Consider the following 19,941-nt stretch of genomic DNA (forward strand, 5'->3'; position numbering starts at 1 on the left):
CCACAGTAAAACTTGCCATGTTACTGCCGCTCCCGTTAAGCTAAAATACTTTACTATAGTTTCCTCATTAACCCTCATAACTTCTTTATGCCTATGTTAAGAGCCCATATGGTCAGCCCACCCCTCACTTTAAAATTTTTGAAAATGTAGCGGGGAGGTGCTGCCCCAGATAACCCATATGTATATGGATGTGGGATTCAGGCTTCATCCAGGCCCCAGGCTAGATTGCCAGGTAAATATGTTACCTGTCATTCCACTGTAATCAATGTAAAGGAAATGATTACAGCTAAATTTATTTTCAATTTCAGAGTTCTTACTAAGGAATTCTACTTCACTATGCTGCCCAGATTATTTTTCTAAGAAACTTGTCCATATCTCCATATTCTTCAAAACTGTCAATTGTAGGCCGTCCATCTCTGCATTGAACAGAAACTTTGTACCATCACCAGGCACTCAATCAGCTCTCCCCCTCCTATCTTACCACCTCTTCCTCCCGCTACCCAGCCTGCACACTTCACTTCTCTCACACAGCCTACTCACTGTACCACAATTTATCTCACCCCCAACCCCTTGCCCACATCCTTCCTTTAGCCTGGAACTCCTTCCCCCTTCTTATCTGACAGGCTACCATTTTCCCCACACTCAAAGCCCTCCTAAAAATCATATCTCCTCTAAAAAGTCCTCCCTGATTAAACACTCATTTCCCCTACTCACCCTCCCACTTGTGTCACCCTTGCACTTTTGTTTAAAGTTTGTTTAAAGATCTGTACCCTTTCAACACTTGATATTCGCTTCTCCCCCTCAGCCCCATAACACTTATGTACATATCCTTAGACACTTCCATTTCCCCTATCAGTAATTTGTTTTAATGCCTATTTCCCCTCTAGATTGTATGCTCCTTATAGACAGGGGTCATGTCTCCCAACTTTATTGTACTGTCCTCTTCCAATAAGTTAGTACAGTGTTCTGCATACAGTAAGCACTCAGTTAATACCACTGGGTGACTGAAGTGGCTGTGTGAACCACCATGAGACCAAACTGCGGCTTCAACGTTGTCTCAGTTTCTTAGAATATCTCAAATTTCAGTTTTAAAAGGTTCTGTTCTCTCCCACACCCAAGAAAGCTAGCCTTGAGATTCTTTGGCTGTAGATGGGAAAAGAAGCTTCTTCTATACCCCTCAGATTCTCTGGAGCAGCCCAATTCAGGGCTGCTTCAGGGTGCATCAACTTGGAAGCAGGCTAAACAAAAGGTATAAAGTTTCTGGGGTGGCCCTAGAGAGCCAGACACCACACCCTGGAGAATTATACTTGGGCAAGGTGGCTCTGTCCTTGGGCCCCCACCAACTATGCCCCTTTTATAATAATAATAATAATGGCATTTGTTAAGCTCTTTCTATGTGCCAAGCACTGGTTCCATGGCTAAGGCAACATACAAGCACAAGGGACAAGGTTTTTCCACTTGCCCATTAGTACTTAGGAACTTGGGAGAGTACATTAAAAAGCTCTGCTCTCAAGGGTTAGTTCATGTTCATGGGCAGGGAATGGGTCAGCTTATTGTTATATCATATTCTCCCAAGCACTTGGTACAGTGCTCTGCACACAGTAAGTGCTCAAACAATATGACTGAATGAATGAAAGCACCTTCCTAATTCCCAGCAGGGAAAGGAGTACATGAATGGGATATGTGTCAAACCCAGTATTCACCATCACAAAATAAGCTCCACCCTGGCTTCTTTCTCTCTCTTTTCTTTCTCCACTACCAGTTCTAGTTAGGTAATTCTATGAGTGAATAATATTAGCAATTTTTCACTGACCCTTTTTCATGGTTTTCTTTTTGACTGAAGGCACAGCGGGTGCAAGTGCTAATGCGAAGTCTGCATCCTCCTTGACTCTAGCAGACCCTGCTGACAATAAACCCATGATGAGACACATCCAAATTCATACAGTCCTTGAATTGTTATGAATAAACCTGAACAAGTTAATCTTTGAATTTTTCTTCTACAATGCTAGTTATCACTTAGTTTACATTCCTTAGTCAAAAAAGACATGCTTAAATTCTGTCTGGAAGGGCAAAAAATTGAAACTTCAGTTCTCTATATGTGTAAAGATCTGTTTTTCTGGTTAATTTGGCCCAAGCTACAATCAAATTTCACTTCCGCATTGAGAGTCCAGATTAGCACAAGTGGGCATCCCCATTTTTCAAGTGTAATTAGTAGTTTGTACTGTCGTCACAATAATGCACTTATACCTATTTAATGTGCTCTATTCTCACCTAACAGCTTGAACTAACATAGTGCCCCCTCCCTCAACAGCACCCCAGTACACCTCTCTCTGACGGAAGGGAGCCTCTGCAAGGAAAGTGGAATGACAGAAACAGTGTTGATGGTGAAAATTTGCTCACTCCCATCTCAAACGTATCCTTGAAACACTTGACAGCAGCATATATCCAAAACATAAGTGCAGGGGGCGGGTGTGTGTGTGTATGTCTAGCAACTGGTTTATAGCATTTGTCTCCCGAGATTTGGGATAAGGAGACAGGGAGCAGGAGGAGTCTTCGTAGACTAAATTCAACCTATTCTCTTCCGCCCTCTTTCCTATTTCTATCCAAGGAGGGGCAAAATTGGGCTTGGTATCATTGTGCCTGTAACACATGTCATAAGGATCATTTTTCAGGTTCATATTTCATGAGAAAGAAAAGTGATGAGAAAGAACGTACTTTTATTCTTGCCTTTGGTCACTGCCTGCTCTTTTCCAGCTTTGGCTGTAGAAAACCATGCACAAAAAATCATCAGAATGAGAAATTAGCATCTAATTAAAACACTAAATCAAATTATTTCATACTACCTTTTATTTTACGTGGCGGTTCACTTAATTCAGCTTCCTCCGAGTCACTGCTTTCAGCGTACTTGACTGTGGCTTTTCTTCTAAAACAAGTACATGCAATCATTTTTAAAATGGTCAAAACAGTCAAAATACAGAGACATTAAAATCATTTTCTTGTTAGGTAACCCACTGGGATTACTAGGGAAGGAAGTTCTCTCCCTTTCCCCTGATATTTTTATAATTCACCAGAAGTGAAAAATGGTTAAAGTCCTGATCTTTTTGAAAATGTTATACTACGAAACAGAATAAATCAAAGCTACTAGCACTGACCTTAGGTACAGTGCCCTGCACACAGTAAGCGCTCAATAAATACGATTGATGATGACCTAAAAGCCAGCATGAAAAGGAGCTATAAGGAATTGAGTTGAATGAATTCAACCCTGCCTTTCAGTAGTTTTTTTGGTAAAGACACCATTCATAAAATGAGTTGCGGGGGAAACAAAATCAAGACTAGAAGTCTTTCAAAATGACAACTTTTATTTACTAGCATGCACAAGCGGTAGTACACAGCTGGAGGAAGAGTTGCAGCGTAGCGGGATGGCAGAGCTTTTAAGTTGACCCCACATTTCAATGAGCATCTCAATATAGAACAAGCAAAATACTGCTATCTGAGACAGAATTTCTGAGTGCTGACTAGCTAGATGATCCCAGGTACTGGCTGGACTGCTCTAGCATACCCACTCTACCTGCTCCAGCACAGCAACCTGCCCCACTAGCATCCTGTGGCCAAAATGACAATTTAAAAAAAGGCAAAACTACCATCGGCCTTTCTTCTCTTCCAGCTGCCTCCCAACTTCCATAGTGGGGGAGGACAAATCAACGGTTTCCCCCCTAACCACCCACACCAGGAAGCAGCCACAACTACGGTGACATCCACAAAACTAACCATATTTATTCACAGAAATACTCTGAGTGCTGAATGGACCAGAGAAGCAGATGCTACCGGAGAACTTGCCAACTTGTACTTCCCAAGTGCTTAGCACAGTGCTCTGCACACAGTAAGCGCTCAATAAATACGATTGAATGAATGAAAGTGAAAAAAGTGCTGGAGCCCCTGCCACCAGTGCTACTATACTACAACTAGGCAAAAAAAAAAAAAATTTATATGTCAACCAAATAAAAAAGCCAGTGCCGAACCCATCACCTTGGAAAATTATTGCCCCGCTAGAGGTGTATTATTTTTTAATGCTGACAGTTTTGCCAATTTACTGTTCCAGGATTCCCAGACAGCCAATACTGATGGTGGCAGTGACTCTAATTCTCACCTACTGCTTCAGTCTAGTCACACTAAGGAAGGGGGGTGTGGGGTCTCTCTGTATGTGTGTGTGTATTTCTATCTTTGAGTCCCTTTATTCACTACCTTTTTGCTCCATCTCTCCTTTTTATCTCTCTCTCCAACATATACTCCCCTCCCTTTTTCCTATGCCCACACGAAGCTCAAGGATAATCCCACATGTGCGGCTTCCTTGCATTACTCACACTTTTCTCTCCATCTAGAATGCCACCTCCCCCGCCCCAATGGTTATTAAACCACATCTCTCCCCTCCTTCGAGCTGTCCCCAAAAGACACTACCCTCTAGAAGGCTCTCTTTGGTTTGTCCCTTCACCTTCTGGTCATCCATGCATCCCCTAGGTCACCTTAGCATTCTCATGCACTTGTGCATTTATTTTGCTATTACTGATTTGTTGATCCACTTGATTTTCCTATTTACATATCACACTTTCGTGTAGTGCTCCAAATTGTTGTTGTGCTTGTTCCTATGCTCTCCCTTCTGTTGGAAACACTACTATTTCCCCAGAACTTAGAGCCCAGTGTCATGGTAACATCCTCATTCTTCTCCTTGCCCAATATCCATAGTTTTCCAATTCCACTTCTTCAACATTTATAGAAACCTGCTTGTTCCTTTCTTATCACCTGAGTGAATCTCTCTTTGACAATACATTATTTCAGTTATACTGAGCCAGGCAACTTCCATGCCTGATTTTATATTTTGTACAGTGTCAAGAATATTTCTAAGTCAATGATGCTTGATATTTTCCTAATAACACTCTGCACATTTTGTAAACTGCACTCTAAGTTTATCTGAACAGCTGTAATTAGGCCTTGATCCATAGTCAAAAGATTCAAACAGTTCCTGAAGAGGCAAGGAGGGCAAATAAAGAAAAGGACCATCTCCACAAAGTGGCACGCAAGAAAGACACCAACATTCACCTGACAACTTAGAGATTTTAGCCTACAGATAAGTTTGTTCATGTACCAAACACTAAGCTTCCTGAATTTTATCTTTCTTCTTCCCCTCGCCAATTTCTGTCCATTTCAAAATATATAGCAATTTTTTGTCCCAGATGTGACAGACTATCCAAACCAGGTCCTCCTGTTTATACTGCTTTGAAATTGATCATCTGTCCATTACTTCATCACTATTTATATTCGCCTAAAACAAGTTTGGGGAAGCAGTGTGTGTGGTGGGGAAAGAGGGGGAGATCCTTTCTGTCACCTTACTGCCACCCTCACACAAGGTTATGAAACAGGCAACAAATAAACAGTACTATTTTTAAAGCAACTTGGATTTTCAAAATGCTTTAGAGGTACTAGTTAATCCGCAGCACCACTTGCTTTTATAACACATCAACATTACTATCTTCATTCTCCACAGATGGAAATCAAGGCAAAACCCCTGTTCACTAGGTCACTCTACTTCCCCCAAAACAAGTTCCTCCAATGTTTACCTTTTAGGGCGGGAACTGGAGAATTCCGCACCGAGCAGCTTATTTTTCCCCTTGCCATCTGAAACACTGGGCTCTCCGCTCTGACTGGCCTCTTCTGGTAAAGACAGACAAGAGTTGTTTTTCCAATTCTTTGGAAATAATCAGCCGGCTACCACCAGCCCCACTGTTCAGAACTTGCGAGAAGAAAATGTCCTACACCAGTGGAAGTTTTGAGGAGACTGTTCACCCAGCACACCGTACCCGCGAGTTCCCAAATCATGGCTCTGTGGCCAAGACTGCCAAGCTACACACTGGTGGAGAAACTACTTCTCTCCCTTGTCACTTAAATTGCAGGTGGGCACTTTGGCATCCTTCCGTCCTATAGCCAAATCCCCTCTCTGGGCAGAATAAATTAGGTTTAGACAATATGAAGAGGATTACGGGAGGACATTTCTTAGAATTCTACACGCTACACCCCAAAAACAAGCTACTGAGAAAATAGGCTTTGCTGCTCTGATAACTAGAGAGATGGCTTAGTGTGTAAAACTCAAGAAGATATTTGTCAAATCAGAATTGCATTTTTACCTTTGCAGTGTTCATCTAATTTTTCACAGGAAACACTGTCACCTGGTTTTCCAGAATTGCTGGCATCATTACATTCCTGAAGGAAAAGAAAATGGTGTTGGGTTAAGAATTTTAAAATGCAGTCTACTTCAGATTATGGACAAATTAAGCTTCTACAAAATCTGTCTAGATTCCTCTTTTCCTATCCACCAATAAAAATGGGGAAAAAATAAAAGATTAAAGGTAATGGGAAGAGGAAAACATAAATTAACGTTTTCCCTTTTAAAAAAGCAGCATAGCCTAGTGGGCCTGGGAGCCAGAGGCCTTAGATTCTAATTCCAGCTCCACAATCTGCCTGCTGTGTGTCCTTGGGCAAGTCATTTGACTTCTCCGTGCCTCAGTTTTCAACAGCAAAATGGAGATTTAATACCTGTTCTCCCTACTACTTAGACTGTGATCCCCATGTGGGACAGGGACTGTATCCAGCCTTACTAACCTGTATCTACCCAGCGCTTAGAACAGTGCTTGGCATCTAGTAAGCATGGCATCTAGTAGCATGAAAGAAATACAGAAATATAAAGGTAACATTAAGGGAAAATAAAGCCCCTTCTAGCCTTATGATTCCAGCAGTCATTCTGTTAACCACTTCATACTGTTTAAGCCTATTACCTTTTCTGCTCCTTCAAAACTGTAAGCTTTTATACAACATATGAACACTTGAAATAGTCTAATAGTGTAAACTTAATACGACGCTGCCTTTTGAAAATTAATCTGTTACGAGTGGGGCTATTATGTTTATTAATGATTATTGTGCAAAATACTAGCTTTCGCAAGTATACAGGCGTAATGTATCATCCGATTAGGGATGTACACCCTGTTGGTAGTTTTCCTTTGATGCATTTGCTTATGTAATAATAATAATAATAATAATAATAATAATGGTGGTGGTATATGTTAAGCACTTACTATGTGCCAAGCACTGTTCTAAGCACTGGGGTTGATACAAGGTAATGAGGTTGTCCCATGTGGGGCTCAGAGTCTTAATCTGTTAAATGGGGATTAAGACTGTGAGCCCCATGTGGGACAACCTCATTACCTTGTATCAACCCCAGTGCTTAGAACAGTGCTTGGCAAATAGTAAGCGCTTAACAAATGCCATCATTGTTATAGTTGCTGTTAATCCCCATTTTAGAGATGAGGTAACTGAGGCACAGAGAAGTTAGGTGACTTGCCCAAAGTCACACGGCTGATGGCTGGCAGAGCCGGAATTAGAACCTGCAAACTCTGACTCCCAAGCCTGTGCTCTTTCCGCTACGCCACGCTGCTTCTCTAGGAATTATTTGATAGCTGAAGTCCATTAGAGTTTTTCCTTGAAGTCTGCTGTACTCTCCCAAGCACTTAGTACAGGACTCTGCAGAGAGTAAATGCTCAATAAATATTACCCAACTGATACAAGATAATCAGGCCATACACAGTCCCTGATCTACAAAGAGCTTATAGTTTAAGAAGGAGGGAGAAGGGCTATTTTATCTCCAATTTACCTATTAGGGAACAGAGGCATGAAGTGACTTGCCCAAGGTCGAACAGCAGGGAAAGGCGGGTTTCATGACTCCCAATCCTGTGCTCTTTTCTCTAGGCCACGGTGCCTCATAAGAATTCTGGTGTTCAATTCACTCATTCAATCGTATTTACTGAGCGCTTACTGTGTGCAGAGCACTGTACTAAGTGCCTGTACTAAGTGCTCACCTCCTCCAGGAGGCCTTCCCAGACTGAGCCCCTTCCTTCCTCTCCCCCTCGTCCCACTCTCCATCCCCCCCATCTTACCTCCTTCCCTTCCCCACAGCACCTGTATATATGTATATGTTTGTACATATTTGTTACTCTTTATTTATTTATTTATTTTACTTGTACATATCTATTCTATTTATTTTATTTTGTTAGTATGTTTGGTTTTTTTTTTCTCTGTCTCCCCCTTTTAGACTGTGAGCCCAATGTTGGGTAGGGACTGTCTCTGTATGTTGCCAATTTGTACTTCCCAAGTGCTTAGTACAGTGCTCTGCACATAGTAAGCGCTCAATAAATATGATTGATTGATTGATTGATTGGAAAGTATAATTCGGGCACAGATAGAGACAATCCCTACCCAGCATCGGGCTCACAGTCTAGAAGACGGCTCACAGTCGATTGCACAAGACACCCAAGTTATCATAACCCACAAAAATATGGGTAGAAATGCATTCTTTTTGATACCTCATTACTGGCAAACTTATCTTACTCAAAGGATTTTTAGAACTGCATGTTATTCACCCAAAAAAGAGAAAGATTTGTTATAAGGTACTCTTTTTAGCCTAATCAGACATTACCACTGACAAAACAGATTCCGGTCTCCTCTTTCAATCTTTTATGTCTCCTGGAGACTTAAAATAGGAAGTGTATTGTACTCACTCAAGCGCTTAGTACAGGGCTTTGCATGCAGTAAGCACTCAATGCGATTGATTGAATGAATGAAATGTATATGAATGGAAGACCGACACTATCAAGTTTAAATTACAATTGTCTCCATTGCTAAACAACCTACCTTTTGCAACTGATCAGTTTCAATTTTCTCAACAGGAAGAGGTTTGCCATCATAGAAGTTAGTAAGAATCACTGCAATAGCTGCAAGGGTCTTGCCCTGAAAAAATAAAAAGAGTTTATACAAGTAGAAACCGAAAATATATTACAGTGGAGAACGTAGGCTCTGCTCTAGAGATCTAGGATTCATAATAAAGTGGGCTAGTCTCTATTGGGAATGGTTAGGGAGTAGTCAGTCCTGCCAGGAAAGATGAGGATGGATCGGCTCAGTGATCACTTAGGGCTCTACCAGTCCCACGAGACTAAGATTTTGCAGGCAAATTGAACATGTTACATAAAACGTGCATTCAAACCAAGCTAATCTCTGCAGTCCTTGCCTAAATTTTGGATCAGTTTTCTATGAATCTCAGAGAAAGACTCCACATTAATCTAAAAACAATCATTTTAATTAGGCTATTTCTATTTTCAGACACTAGACTTCGGGCTTCAAATTATTTTTGGTTCTTATTTATTATTATATAGGTGATGTATACAATTCCTACTTCCCTGCAATTACAAATTACGTTAGAGGCCATTAAGGTTCTAATTTTCTATTGCTAAGACACTCCCCACAATAAATTTATTTGAGACAGCAAATACTTAAAAGTATATCTTGCCTAGGGAAACCTTAGCCATGCATGAGGACAAATAAAAGGGGTAAAAAAAAAAAAAGTTTACCAATATTTTTCCTTCATTAGTTTTATGACTGGCCAAAAAAAAAAGATTGGAAATCAAAAGCATTTCATTCTAAAGTATCAATATCAATCAATGGTACTTACTAACAATAATAATGATGCCATTTATTATGCGCTTACTATGTGCAAAGCACTGTTCTAAGCGCTGGGGAGGTTACAAGGTGATCAGGTTGTCCCACCGGGGGCTCAGTCTTAATCCCCACTTTACAGATGAGGTAACTGAGGCACAGAGAAGTTAAGTGACTTACCCAAAGTCACATAGCTGACAATTGGCAGAGCTGGGGTTTGAACCCATGACCTCTGACTCCAAAGCCCATGTTCTTTCCACTGAGAATCAATCGTATTTATTGAGCGCTTACTGTGTGCAGAGCACTGTACTAAGCGCTTAGCACTGTACTAAGTGCTTATGAACCATTACTTTTGCAGAGCACTATACTAAGCCTTTGGGAGAATACAATGCAGAGTTAGCAGACATATTCCCTGTCTAGAAAGTGAGTGGCTTGAGAGGGTGAGTGACAAACACATAAGGAAGGATGAAAATAAAAACTAAGAGCACAAGGATGACAAAGACAAAAAGAGCAGTAAGGCATTTTAACTAGAAGGGCAAAATTTCAGGCGCACATATACCTACCTTACATTTCTCATTACTTAAGCACTAACTCACACAGTGCGTGGCACATAGTAAGCGCTTAACAAATACCATAATTATTATAGATTCCCCATTCCCCTCTTCATATTACCCATAATTTATTTTAGTGCCCGTCTCCTCCACCAGATTATAAACTCCTTGGGAGTTGGAATGAGATCTACCAATTCCACTGCCCTTTCCCAAGGGGCCAGCAAATCAATCAATCGTATTTATTGAGCGCTTACTATGTGCAGAGCACTGTACTAAGCGCTTGGGAAGTACAAATTGGCATCACATAGAGACAGTCCCTACCCAACAGTGGGCTCACAGTCTAAAAGGGGGAGACAGAGAACAGAACCAAACATACCAGAAGCGCTCTGCACACAGTAGGTGCCCAGTCAATACTACTCATTGACTGACTGATTGAAGACAAAGTGATAAGGAAAGACACTCAAAAACTACAGTGCTCTGCACACAGCTTACGGCCTTAGTAAATACTATTATGATTTAGGAAGGTCCTTAATCTTGTGAAAATCATTTGTACAGTGTTCAGTTTGGTTGGACCTGACATAACCTTGGAGATCATCAACAGTCACGAGCTCTGTGCCATCACCCTCTGTGACCATCAGTTCCGCTGGTCCCCACGCTTAGGAAAGGGAGGAGGAAGCCAAGAGAGTCAGTCATGGTGCCCCTGCCTGAAGATGAAGCGGAACCAGTCGGAGAGAGAAACTGGGATGGAAGTAGAAGAACCAGGTTGAGGGAAGAACTAGACCCTCAGACACCTTGAAACTAGGGGCGTGAGCTACGGGGCTACATAGCTGGGACAGCCCAACAAGGGGAAAGCTCTTGGTGAGGGCCCTGGATGATTTACAACAAGTAGAGGAAAACGATTTTTTGTGTGTTTTTAAAGATGTGTACATTTAAGAAACATCAAGGAGGAGGACGCGTTGCCTTTCGCTCTGAGGAACCAAAGAAAACAGAGGACGATGGGTTAGTGACTTGCCAGTATTACCGATCTGCATGGTATGTAGTTAAAAAATCACTACTTGAGTTTCAGTTTAACTGAAAAATATCCAGAAAAGTTTCAAAGGAGAATAGAAGGATTTTTCAAGGTAGAATAGAAGGATCTCGTATTAGTTCATAAATCCTCTTCATACCCAGGCAAAGACAAAATTTTCTGTTTCCCCAAATTGGGTAAACATGTACGCATTAATAATGCATCTTGCAAACACCTCTGATTGACAAAAGCTTCTTTTCATACCCACGCAAAGACAAAATTTTCTGTTTCCCCAAATTGGGTAAACATGTACGCATTAATAATGCATCCTGCAAACACCTTCTTTTGCTACATTAATGATGTATACACTTCTTTTCCTTTTTATATAGCAACTTTCACCCACATGCTCACCCAATAAATATAAACCACCGAAAAACCCCAGGGGAGAAAAATACAATTACCAAACCCATATCATCAGCTAGAATTCCTCCAAGCACATTTTCTGGTGGCTCCTTTTCAGAAAAATTTGTAATTGTATTGTAGTAGGAGTTATTCCTCTGTTCCCAAAAGGGTGGCAGCTCCTTGCTGTTTTCCCTTGAAACCATCCAAGCCAATGCCTGCTTCTGATGGGGGAGCAATGGTGTTCCAATCGCCTGTAAGTTAAAGAATATGCCATGAGATGTCCATCAATCCCTTCCCTTCTCAGAAGGCAAGGAGGAAGCGAAAAGTAAACAACACAAAGAAAACAAGGAGATAAAAATGGTATCCTCAAACGTTAGAGTTTTACATTTACTAGTCTAAGCAGTTACCCACTGCAATTACTAAGTGCTCAATACCTCAGCAGGCTCCATCTCACGAGTTTTATCATCTTCTTTCAAATCTTCAAACAGTTTGTCAAACTCTGTTTTCAGCTACAAAAGTCAAACACAAGAGACGACCTGAGTAAATTTCCTATTAGATAAATAATAACGATATTTGGCCCCATGGTTCAAATCACTGGGCCACATATGGTGATCTGCTTTGGAAAGATAATCGAAGAAATAACTTTCAGTTCAACCTAACACACCACTCAATTTTAGGCTCAAACCACAGGCGGTGTAATGGAAATACTCTTTTAGCCTGATTTTGCCAAGAAAACACTTTTGCTGGGAGAACACCACTTTCAGAAGAGTATTAGGTTTCAGGCTCCTGAAGTCTTAGCCATCTGTAGTAGGCCTAGACCCCAGGACACTTTAGCTAGTGCAGGGTCAATGCAATCTGGATTTCAAGGGTGGAAAAGCAGGGGATTGGAAGAGTAGTAGTAATAATACTATTTACTGCACACCCTCTGAGTGCAGTGCACCTTACTAAGTGACTGGGAAACATAATACAAGCAAATGATATGTTCCCTGCCCACAGGGAGTTAACACACTCCTGGGGGAAGACAAATATTATAAATAGAGTGATCCAAGTCAGTCACAGGACATGTAACTGAGCAAATATATATAACTAAGTGCCCACGATGCACAGACGTAGGTACACAAGTGCTACAGACGACTGATGCATTTATATGACTTGGGATGCTAGGCGTAAATTGGGGAAGGCAAGTTAGGGAAGCTGGGTTTATTGGATGGCTCTGAATGTGGTGAGAGCTGGATTCTGTGTGATGTGGGAAGGGAGGGAGTTCCAGTTCAAGGGAACAGTGTGAGCTGACGGGAGGAGATGGGAGGGGAGGGAGAGGGAAAGGGATACAGCTAGGTTGGCCGGGAGGAATGAAAAAAGGGGATTGGGAAGTAGTGGGTGAAGGGAGCAGATACATACAATGCGGAGTTGGTGAAACCCCTTAGAGCCAAGTGTGAAGAGTTTTGGCTTGAGGCAGAGGGAACCAGTGGAGTGTTTTAAGGACTGGAAAAATGGGTCTGGAGTAATGCTTCCAGTGGACAATCTGTGCAGCAGGAGAGGAGATAGGAGAGGGAAAAAGGCTGAAGAAAGGGCGACCAGTGAGGAGGAGGATAAGACAGTGTAGCCGTACTACGACTACAGGTTACATCAGACTGTAGCTGTTCTGACGGACAGGAAGGGGCCATTTTGGTAGTACATCGAATGAAAGGATTTAAAGACAAGTGAGGAGTCCAGGATAACACCAAGGTTGTGGGGTTCTGGGACAGGGAGGGTGGTGGTGTTACTGACTGAAATGGAAAAGTTACGAGGAGGAGTAGATTTAGGAGGGAAGAGGAGGTGTTTGGTTTTATTCATTCATTCAATCGTATTTGAGTGCTTACTGTGTGCAGAGCACTGTACCAAGAGCTTGGGAAGTACAAATTGGCAACATATAGACATGGTCCCTACCCAACAATGGGCTCACAGTCTAGAAGGGGTACTTTCACACAAAAGTACCAAGGGGATAAACAATTAGAGAGGCCATGAAGGCAAAAGAAGATGTGAGTTTGTGTATTAGCTAAGAGCCAAGGACCAGAGAAGTCGATTTGGGAATTGTCTACATGAGATAATAGCTGAAGCCACGTACACGGATGAGCTTCTTGAGACAGTGAATGGAGAGAAAGAGCTGGGGACTCAGACATCAATAGCTAAAGGATAAAAGACAGAGTAGGAGCCAGAAGTAGAAGAGAGGTAGATGGAGAACCAGGTTAATATGGTGTAAGCAAAACCGAGGCCTAAATGTGTCTCAAGGAAGAGGGAGCGGTCCACAATGACAAACACAGTCTCCCAACCAAAGAAGATTAGGGCACAGTAAAGCTCATTGAATTTGGTTATGAGGATACCATTGGCGACCTTAGAAAATGCAGTCTCAATACAGTGAAGGGGTAAAAATCCTAATTGTGGCAGCTCAAAAAGAGAGTTGTTGGAGAGGAAGTGAAAGCAGTGAGTGTAAAGACTCATCCTAAGACTCAGACTGAGGGGAAAGTTGCAATATTTGGAGAGGTTGTGGGATCAAGAAGGGCTTTTCAAGATTGGTTGAGATCTAGATGTTCAAAGGCCAAAGAGAAGGAGGCAGCAGAGTAGGGGGGTTGAAGACAACAATGAGGGAGGGGAAAAGAGTGGGAGAAAGTGCTTTTTAAAAGGTGAGGAAATAGGGTCAATGGTGCAGATCGAGAGAATAGAAAATAGTATTCTGAGTATTGATGTCTGAGAGAATAGGCAGGTGTCCTTCTCTTCAGAAACCGGAGAAGGGGAGTGCCAGGATGAGGAGGAGGTGATAGTCTTTGGGAAGTTCTCTCTTGAGAGCATTAACTTTGCCAACAAAGTAGTTGGCAAGGTTGTCATGGGCTAGGTGGAGGGGAAGTACTGGGGACTTCAAGAAGGAATCAAAAGTTTGGAAAAACTAATAGGGCTTGTGGGCATGGGACCTGATGAGGTAATTAACAATGATGGCATTCAGGTTGTCCCACAGGGGGCAATTGAATGGGTATGATTGAATGAATGAATAAAACCAAACACCTCCTCTTCCCTCCTAAATCTACTCCTCCTCATAACAATCCCCATTTTACAGACGAGGGAACTGAGGCGCAGAGAAGTGAAGTGATTTGCCCTAAGTCACATAGTTGACAAGCGGCAGATCCGGAATTTGAACCCATGACCAATAGGTAATTGCCCTAGACCCTGCATATGAGGGATCCCTACTCTCCCACTAATGCTGCAGAACTGTTGGATCAGAGGTCTGCCTCCAGACCAGACCGGCAGCTCTCAGCCTCAGCCTCAAGTAGGGGATGGGGGTGAAGGCAGCTGTTTATCTGGTTCTGTTCCCTAAACCCTAAAACTTAGCTCTCTCTTCCATATGACAACACCGAAGGGCCTGACTTGTGAGACAACTAACGGAAACTAGTAGAGATAGGATGGGGAGGAGAAAAAGTACACTGGAGAGCACCTGGGGAGAGCTTGATCTGAGAACAGGATAAGCCCTGAAGACATTTGGATACAGAAACCAAAGCGATCATCAAGCAAGGCCTATTTAGCCATCTTTGGAAAATTACGACATGGAGATGGAGCACTTGCAAATATGGAAAAGCCAAAAGTGATGGTGAAAAATTATTGGAGCTTCCCTGGAATGTCAATCTGCAATGAGGAAGTTTAATATAGTGGATGCTCTTCATGCATACGACAAACAAACCATAAACAGCCACACACCCATGGCCCTGGCGTTACCAGTACTTTAGAGGAATGTTGGACCAGCTAAGAACCGAGTTCAATATCAGTGATGGAAAAATTTATCCAGAACTCCTACGGTACATGCTGGAGATCACTTTGTGAATAAAAATAAAATAAATTACTGCAAGGGCTGACCGACTCAACTTTCAAGAGGAAAAAAACAAGAGAGAGAAAGAAAACAGCCAACCTGTTCAGTTGTCATTTGCACAGCAGCATGAAGTGGTGCACTATAGCTTGGGCCAGCTCTCTCTGAATTCCAACTACTTTCAAAACTGAATCCTGAACCTAGATTTCACAAAAAAGGGAAAGGATGAAAATCACCAAATGGCAATGCAATTAATCTTTCCACCAAATATAATCGAGCACAAAATCTTCATTCACCTGATGAGCCCCACATCTTCAAGGCATAGTCACAATTCATCCCGGAACTTAACCCTAACCCGTTCCTTCTTACCTAAAATGTGGGATCTCAAAATCTTTCCAAGTTACACAGGCAAAATTCCAAGCAAACAATTACCTTTTAGATTCCCTAAAGGCTGGTGCCGCTTACTTAAATTCAACAAAGAAGAGGTTTACGTTTCACACATACCCTTAGGGAGACTTTCAATACCGAAGCCCAGAGCTTAAACAGAGAACCATTAGCATGATCTCTAACCTGACATGCCTGTCATAGTACAGAAAGGCAAAAAATTACTCTGGAAGAAATGGTGGTTTATGAAAGAGTCACACTTTGGGCACTAACCCTGAAATTTTTGGCCTGGGTAACAGAAAACAAAAAAGTTATTTAATTTCAATTACAAAATACACAAGTCTTGAGCTTACTTTTTGGAGGAGGACCCAATTTAAATCCGTGTTTCTTCAACTGATCCAGAACGGCTTGTCTATTTTCTTCTTTTCCCCAAAAACTCATTTGAACAGGAATAGTAAAGGAGTTGTTTGCTCCGTAAGGGACAACCCTACATAAGAAAATTAAAGAGTTGTTCATGTTTTGTTTTTCCATCATATTTTCCCAAGAGAACCCACTGTGGGAACACCAGGAAATTGTCACACAAATTCCAGGAAGTCAGGTTTGTCCCCTAGTTCATTTTTTTAGTAAAAAGACTCATTTAGCGAAGTAGCATCTAACAACCCCATCCAGAGGCTGGGCTCAGAGACGCAGCAAATGGTTTGGGAAGCCCAAGCTATTAATTCTGCCCTCAACCTCAAAATAGGAATGCTGACATTGCTTCTACTAGACAATGATTGACAGGTTTTACCATACCACCTTATCCTTGCCTCCCATGTCCCACTGTGGACATGGTGGCCCCCAAGGCACTCCCCAAATTCTAGGCAGATATGGCCCAGATGGCAGACGGGAGAGAGAATGGTGATTTCCCGAAAAGTATGGGATACGGGCTCAGAAATGCCTGTACCCTTCCTAGATTCACAATTCCCAGCAACCCACAGGAACGCCAACCTTGCCTTCCTCTTCCCTGCATTGTTCCCCTCATCAGCAGAAAGGGGGATGGGCCCAATTTTACTTTCACAAACCTAAATATGACCTACTTTAGGGGAGCTAGGTTTGAGCCCAAAAGTCTTGCACGTATGGAGATGTCACAGGGTAGGGAGGAGGTGGGCCGGATCACCAAACCCCAGTGCATCAGTTGCCAAACTCCCAAGGTTTCATCCAAGAAGGAAGCCATAACACTACCTCCCAGTCCCACCAGCGCAAGCAAACAAAATTGTGGCACACAGGGTTCAACTGTATCCAAATTACCAGTTTCCAGGACCGTTACAATTCTTAAGAAACAGGATATGCTGGAATTTTTCTTCCCCATTCAGCCAGGGGTTTGTCTGTATTATATACAATTTAAGGAAGGCACTCAATTATGCAGGGGAGCAAAGTGAGGATATTCTATTATCATCCTCTGATTTTCCACTTTATCTTGCAAGGGCTAGGACAAGCAGAACCAAATACATGCAGTCCCTGGCTATCATAAACATTCTAGTCAGGCTTAATACTTCTTTGTATTATATGAGTGAAGCACAATACTAAGAGCAGGGAAAGGAGAGACTGTAAGATACAAACACATGAACAAATGGCCGTGTCTACACTGGCAAGGGAACACACCTATCCTGTATTTTTCAGCTGATCTGGTAGAGCGCTTATGTACATATCCATAATTTATTTATTTGTATTAAAGTCCGTCTCCCCATCTAGAGCTAGTTGGGTGCAGGGAATGTGTGTTGTATCGTTATAATGAAATAATAATAATAATAATAGTAATTATTATTATTATGGTATTTGTTAAGCACTTATTATGTGCCAGGCACTGTACTAAGTGCTGGGGTGGATACAAGTAACTCAGGTTGGACACAGTCCCGTGGGGATCACAGTCTCAATCCCCACTTTACAGATGAGGTCACTGAGGCCCAGAGAAATGAAGTGACTTGCCCAAGGTCACACAGCAGACAAGGAGGGGATCTGGAATTAGAACCCATGACCTTCTGGATCCCAGGCTCATGCTGCAGTACAGTGCTCTGCAGCCAGTAAATGCTCAATAAATACAACTGACTGACTACGCCCTTCATCATCATCATCATCATCATCATCAATCGTATTTATTGAGCGCTTACTGTGTGCAGAGCACTGTACTAAGCGCTTGGGAAGTACAAGTTGGCAACATAGAGAGACAGTCCCTACCCAACAGTGGGCTCACAGTCTAAAAGGTCAAGTCATTTAATCGCTCCATAAACACGACTGATTGATTAACGGACATGGGCTCAACCACAGCTTCAAGAATTGACTCGTCCTGTACCCAGACCAGAAGCCAAACTTCGGGAAGTCTTTCTGGCTGATCACTTCCCTTCGTATTCTGTCTTCTGGAACCTTCCCACCAGCTCCAGCATCCCTAGGCTGGCTTCCTATCCTGCCCATAGGAACCAGGTGATGTCCCCTATAGAGAGAGGACTCTCCTCGTCACGAGGCTTTCCAATAGTACCTACGAACCCCTTCAGTCGTCTGGAACTGCAAGACTCCTAAGACGGCCCAACTGCTGACAGGGAACACGGTCCCTCTAGCTTATTCGAGTGTTGCAAATCTGCTCTAGGCATAGGAGTGGGAAGTAACCCACCCAGACAAGGCTGAGTACAGGGCATCCATCAGTAGGGTGGAAGGAATAACGACTCTGCCGCTGATTCCTGATTAAGTTCCTTGTGAGAAGGGAATGTGCCTACCAACTCTTTTATACTGTACTTTCCCAAGTGCTTAATACAGTGCTCTGCACACAGTAAGCATTCAATAAACACCATTGATAGATTTATCAGGTACCTGTGCCGCCTAAGAAACAGAAATATCCCACTTCCTTAGCAACCAATGAGAAATGGGCTACCTTTCACTTTTAACTTGATCAGCATAATGCACAACTGATTACATTCCCACGGAGTGTGGCCAATTTTTGAAATGGATGGCTTGGCAACTAAAGAAACCTAAATGAATGTTCAGAATAACATTTTGTAAAGTGTTATTCAAAATACTCAAGATACAAGTATGTAGGCTGCACATATGTTCTGGCATGACTCCAAGAACATTCTAAGGTGAGAAGTCCCAAAACAAGCCCCCCAAGAGCCAGCCACTCCTATTTTACAAGGTAGAGGGAAATGGATTGACTTGCCTCGACACCAGGGAGAAAACCAACTGGAAGTAAGCTCTTTCTAAATCATGATTAGGTACCAAATTCTTAAAACTCACCAAGAGCTCAGAAGTGTGGCACGGCACTGAACAGTTCCCTCTTGACATGCCTTTAGCTACACAGGAACAAGTGACTTGGGGAGTAAAATTTTTAAAAACAAATATTTCCATTTCTTACCCTTCCACCTGGGCCAGTTTGTTGTCCATGATGTAAGCCAGAGGGGCTGCAAGTTCTTTCTTAATATGGCCCACCTGGTTGCCATTCACATTGTTCACCTTCACTGCATTCTTATCGTATGGATTATTGGGCTCTCTCTGAAGTGCGACCATTTCATTATTGTTAACCTAATAAAAATACGGTGAAAGCACAGATGTCAAATATTTGCTTCATAAAAAAAAAATCACCGAGGCTTAAAATGGAAAATGGATAGGAACTTAGACTGTGACCCCCATGCGGGACAGGGACCGTGTCCAACCTGCCTAACCAGACTCTAGACTGAGTTTGTTATGGGCAGGGACTGTGCCTGTTGTTGTACAGTACTCTTCCAAGTGCTTAGTACAGTGCTTTGCACACAGTAAGTGCTCAATAAATATGATTGAATGACTGAACTAGTATCTGCCCCAGTGCTTAAATGACACATAGTAAGCACTTAAATACTATTTAAGAACACCCCAAAAAACTGCTACCGATAAATGACCGCTCAAAGATACACTTTTTCTTAGGGTGCAGGCTACAGTGATTCAGTAAACTAAGTTACTGATCCTATTTTCAATTCAATTAGGAGTTTTATTTGCCTGTTCCCTGAGTTGGCCTAATTTATTTTAAGCTTTCAGCGTGTAAAGCCATGATAATATTGATGGCCGCTCTAAAATAAGAAGACACTGATGGCTCCCTCTTCATCTTGTGTTTGTATCCTATCTCTAGTACTCTCTGTAAACTGTTCAAAAGTACAAGATATACACATACCAGTATACGGTGATGCATTTTCAGTTTCAATTACTCCTGCTTTAGTGACTGAAAACCAGACTTTTTGTTA

At 42.2% G+C, this 19,941-nt stretch overlaps 1 protein-coding gene across 3 annotated transcripts in view; it reads right to left on the reverse strand.

Moving 5' to 3' along the window:
• HLTF (helicase like transcription factor) overlaps window positions 1-19,941 on the reverse strand; it is a 57,533-nt gene that overhangs the window by 17,053 nt on the left and 20,539 nt on the right. Inside the window, exons 3-13 of one of the 3 annotated variants that reach the window (XM_038751683.1) lie at window positions 19,083-19,249; window positions 16,057-16,190; window positions 15,422-15,519; window positions 11,925-11,999; window positions 11,550-11,741; window positions 8,734-8,829; window positions 6,177-6,252; window positions 5,613-5,703; window positions 2,844-2,923; window positions 2,716-2,760; window positions 1,814-1,900 (exon numbers count right to left, since the gene is read on the reverse strand). In XM_038751683.1, coding sequence (XP_038607611.1) covers window positions 1,814-1,900; window positions 2,716-2,760; window positions 2,844-2,923; window positions 5,613-5,703; window positions 6,177-6,252; window positions 8,734-8,829; window positions 11,550-11,741; window positions 11,925-11,999; window positions 15,422-15,519; window positions 16,057-16,190; window positions 19,083-19,249 — 1,141 coding nt within the window. Of the gene's footprint in view, window positions 1-1,813; window positions 1,901-2,715; window positions 2,761-2,843; window positions 2,924-5,612; window positions 5,707-6,176; window positions 6,253-8,733; window positions 8,830-11,549; window positions 11,742-11,924; window positions 12,000-15,421; window positions 15,520-16,056; window positions 16,191-19,082; window positions 19,250-19,941 lie in introns of all 3 variants that reach the window. The other 2 variants (XM_038751769.1, XM_038751606.1) reach the window with 2 other exon arrangements.

This window comes from Tachyglossus aculeatus, chromosome 1, assembly GCF_015852505.1.
Source record: "Tachyglossus aculeatus isolate mTacAcu1 chromosome 1, mTacAcu1.pri, whole genome shotgun sequence".
Taxonomy (NCBI): Eukaryota; Metazoa; Chordata; class Mammalia; order Monotremata; family Tachyglossidae; genus Tachyglossus; species Tachyglossus aculeatus.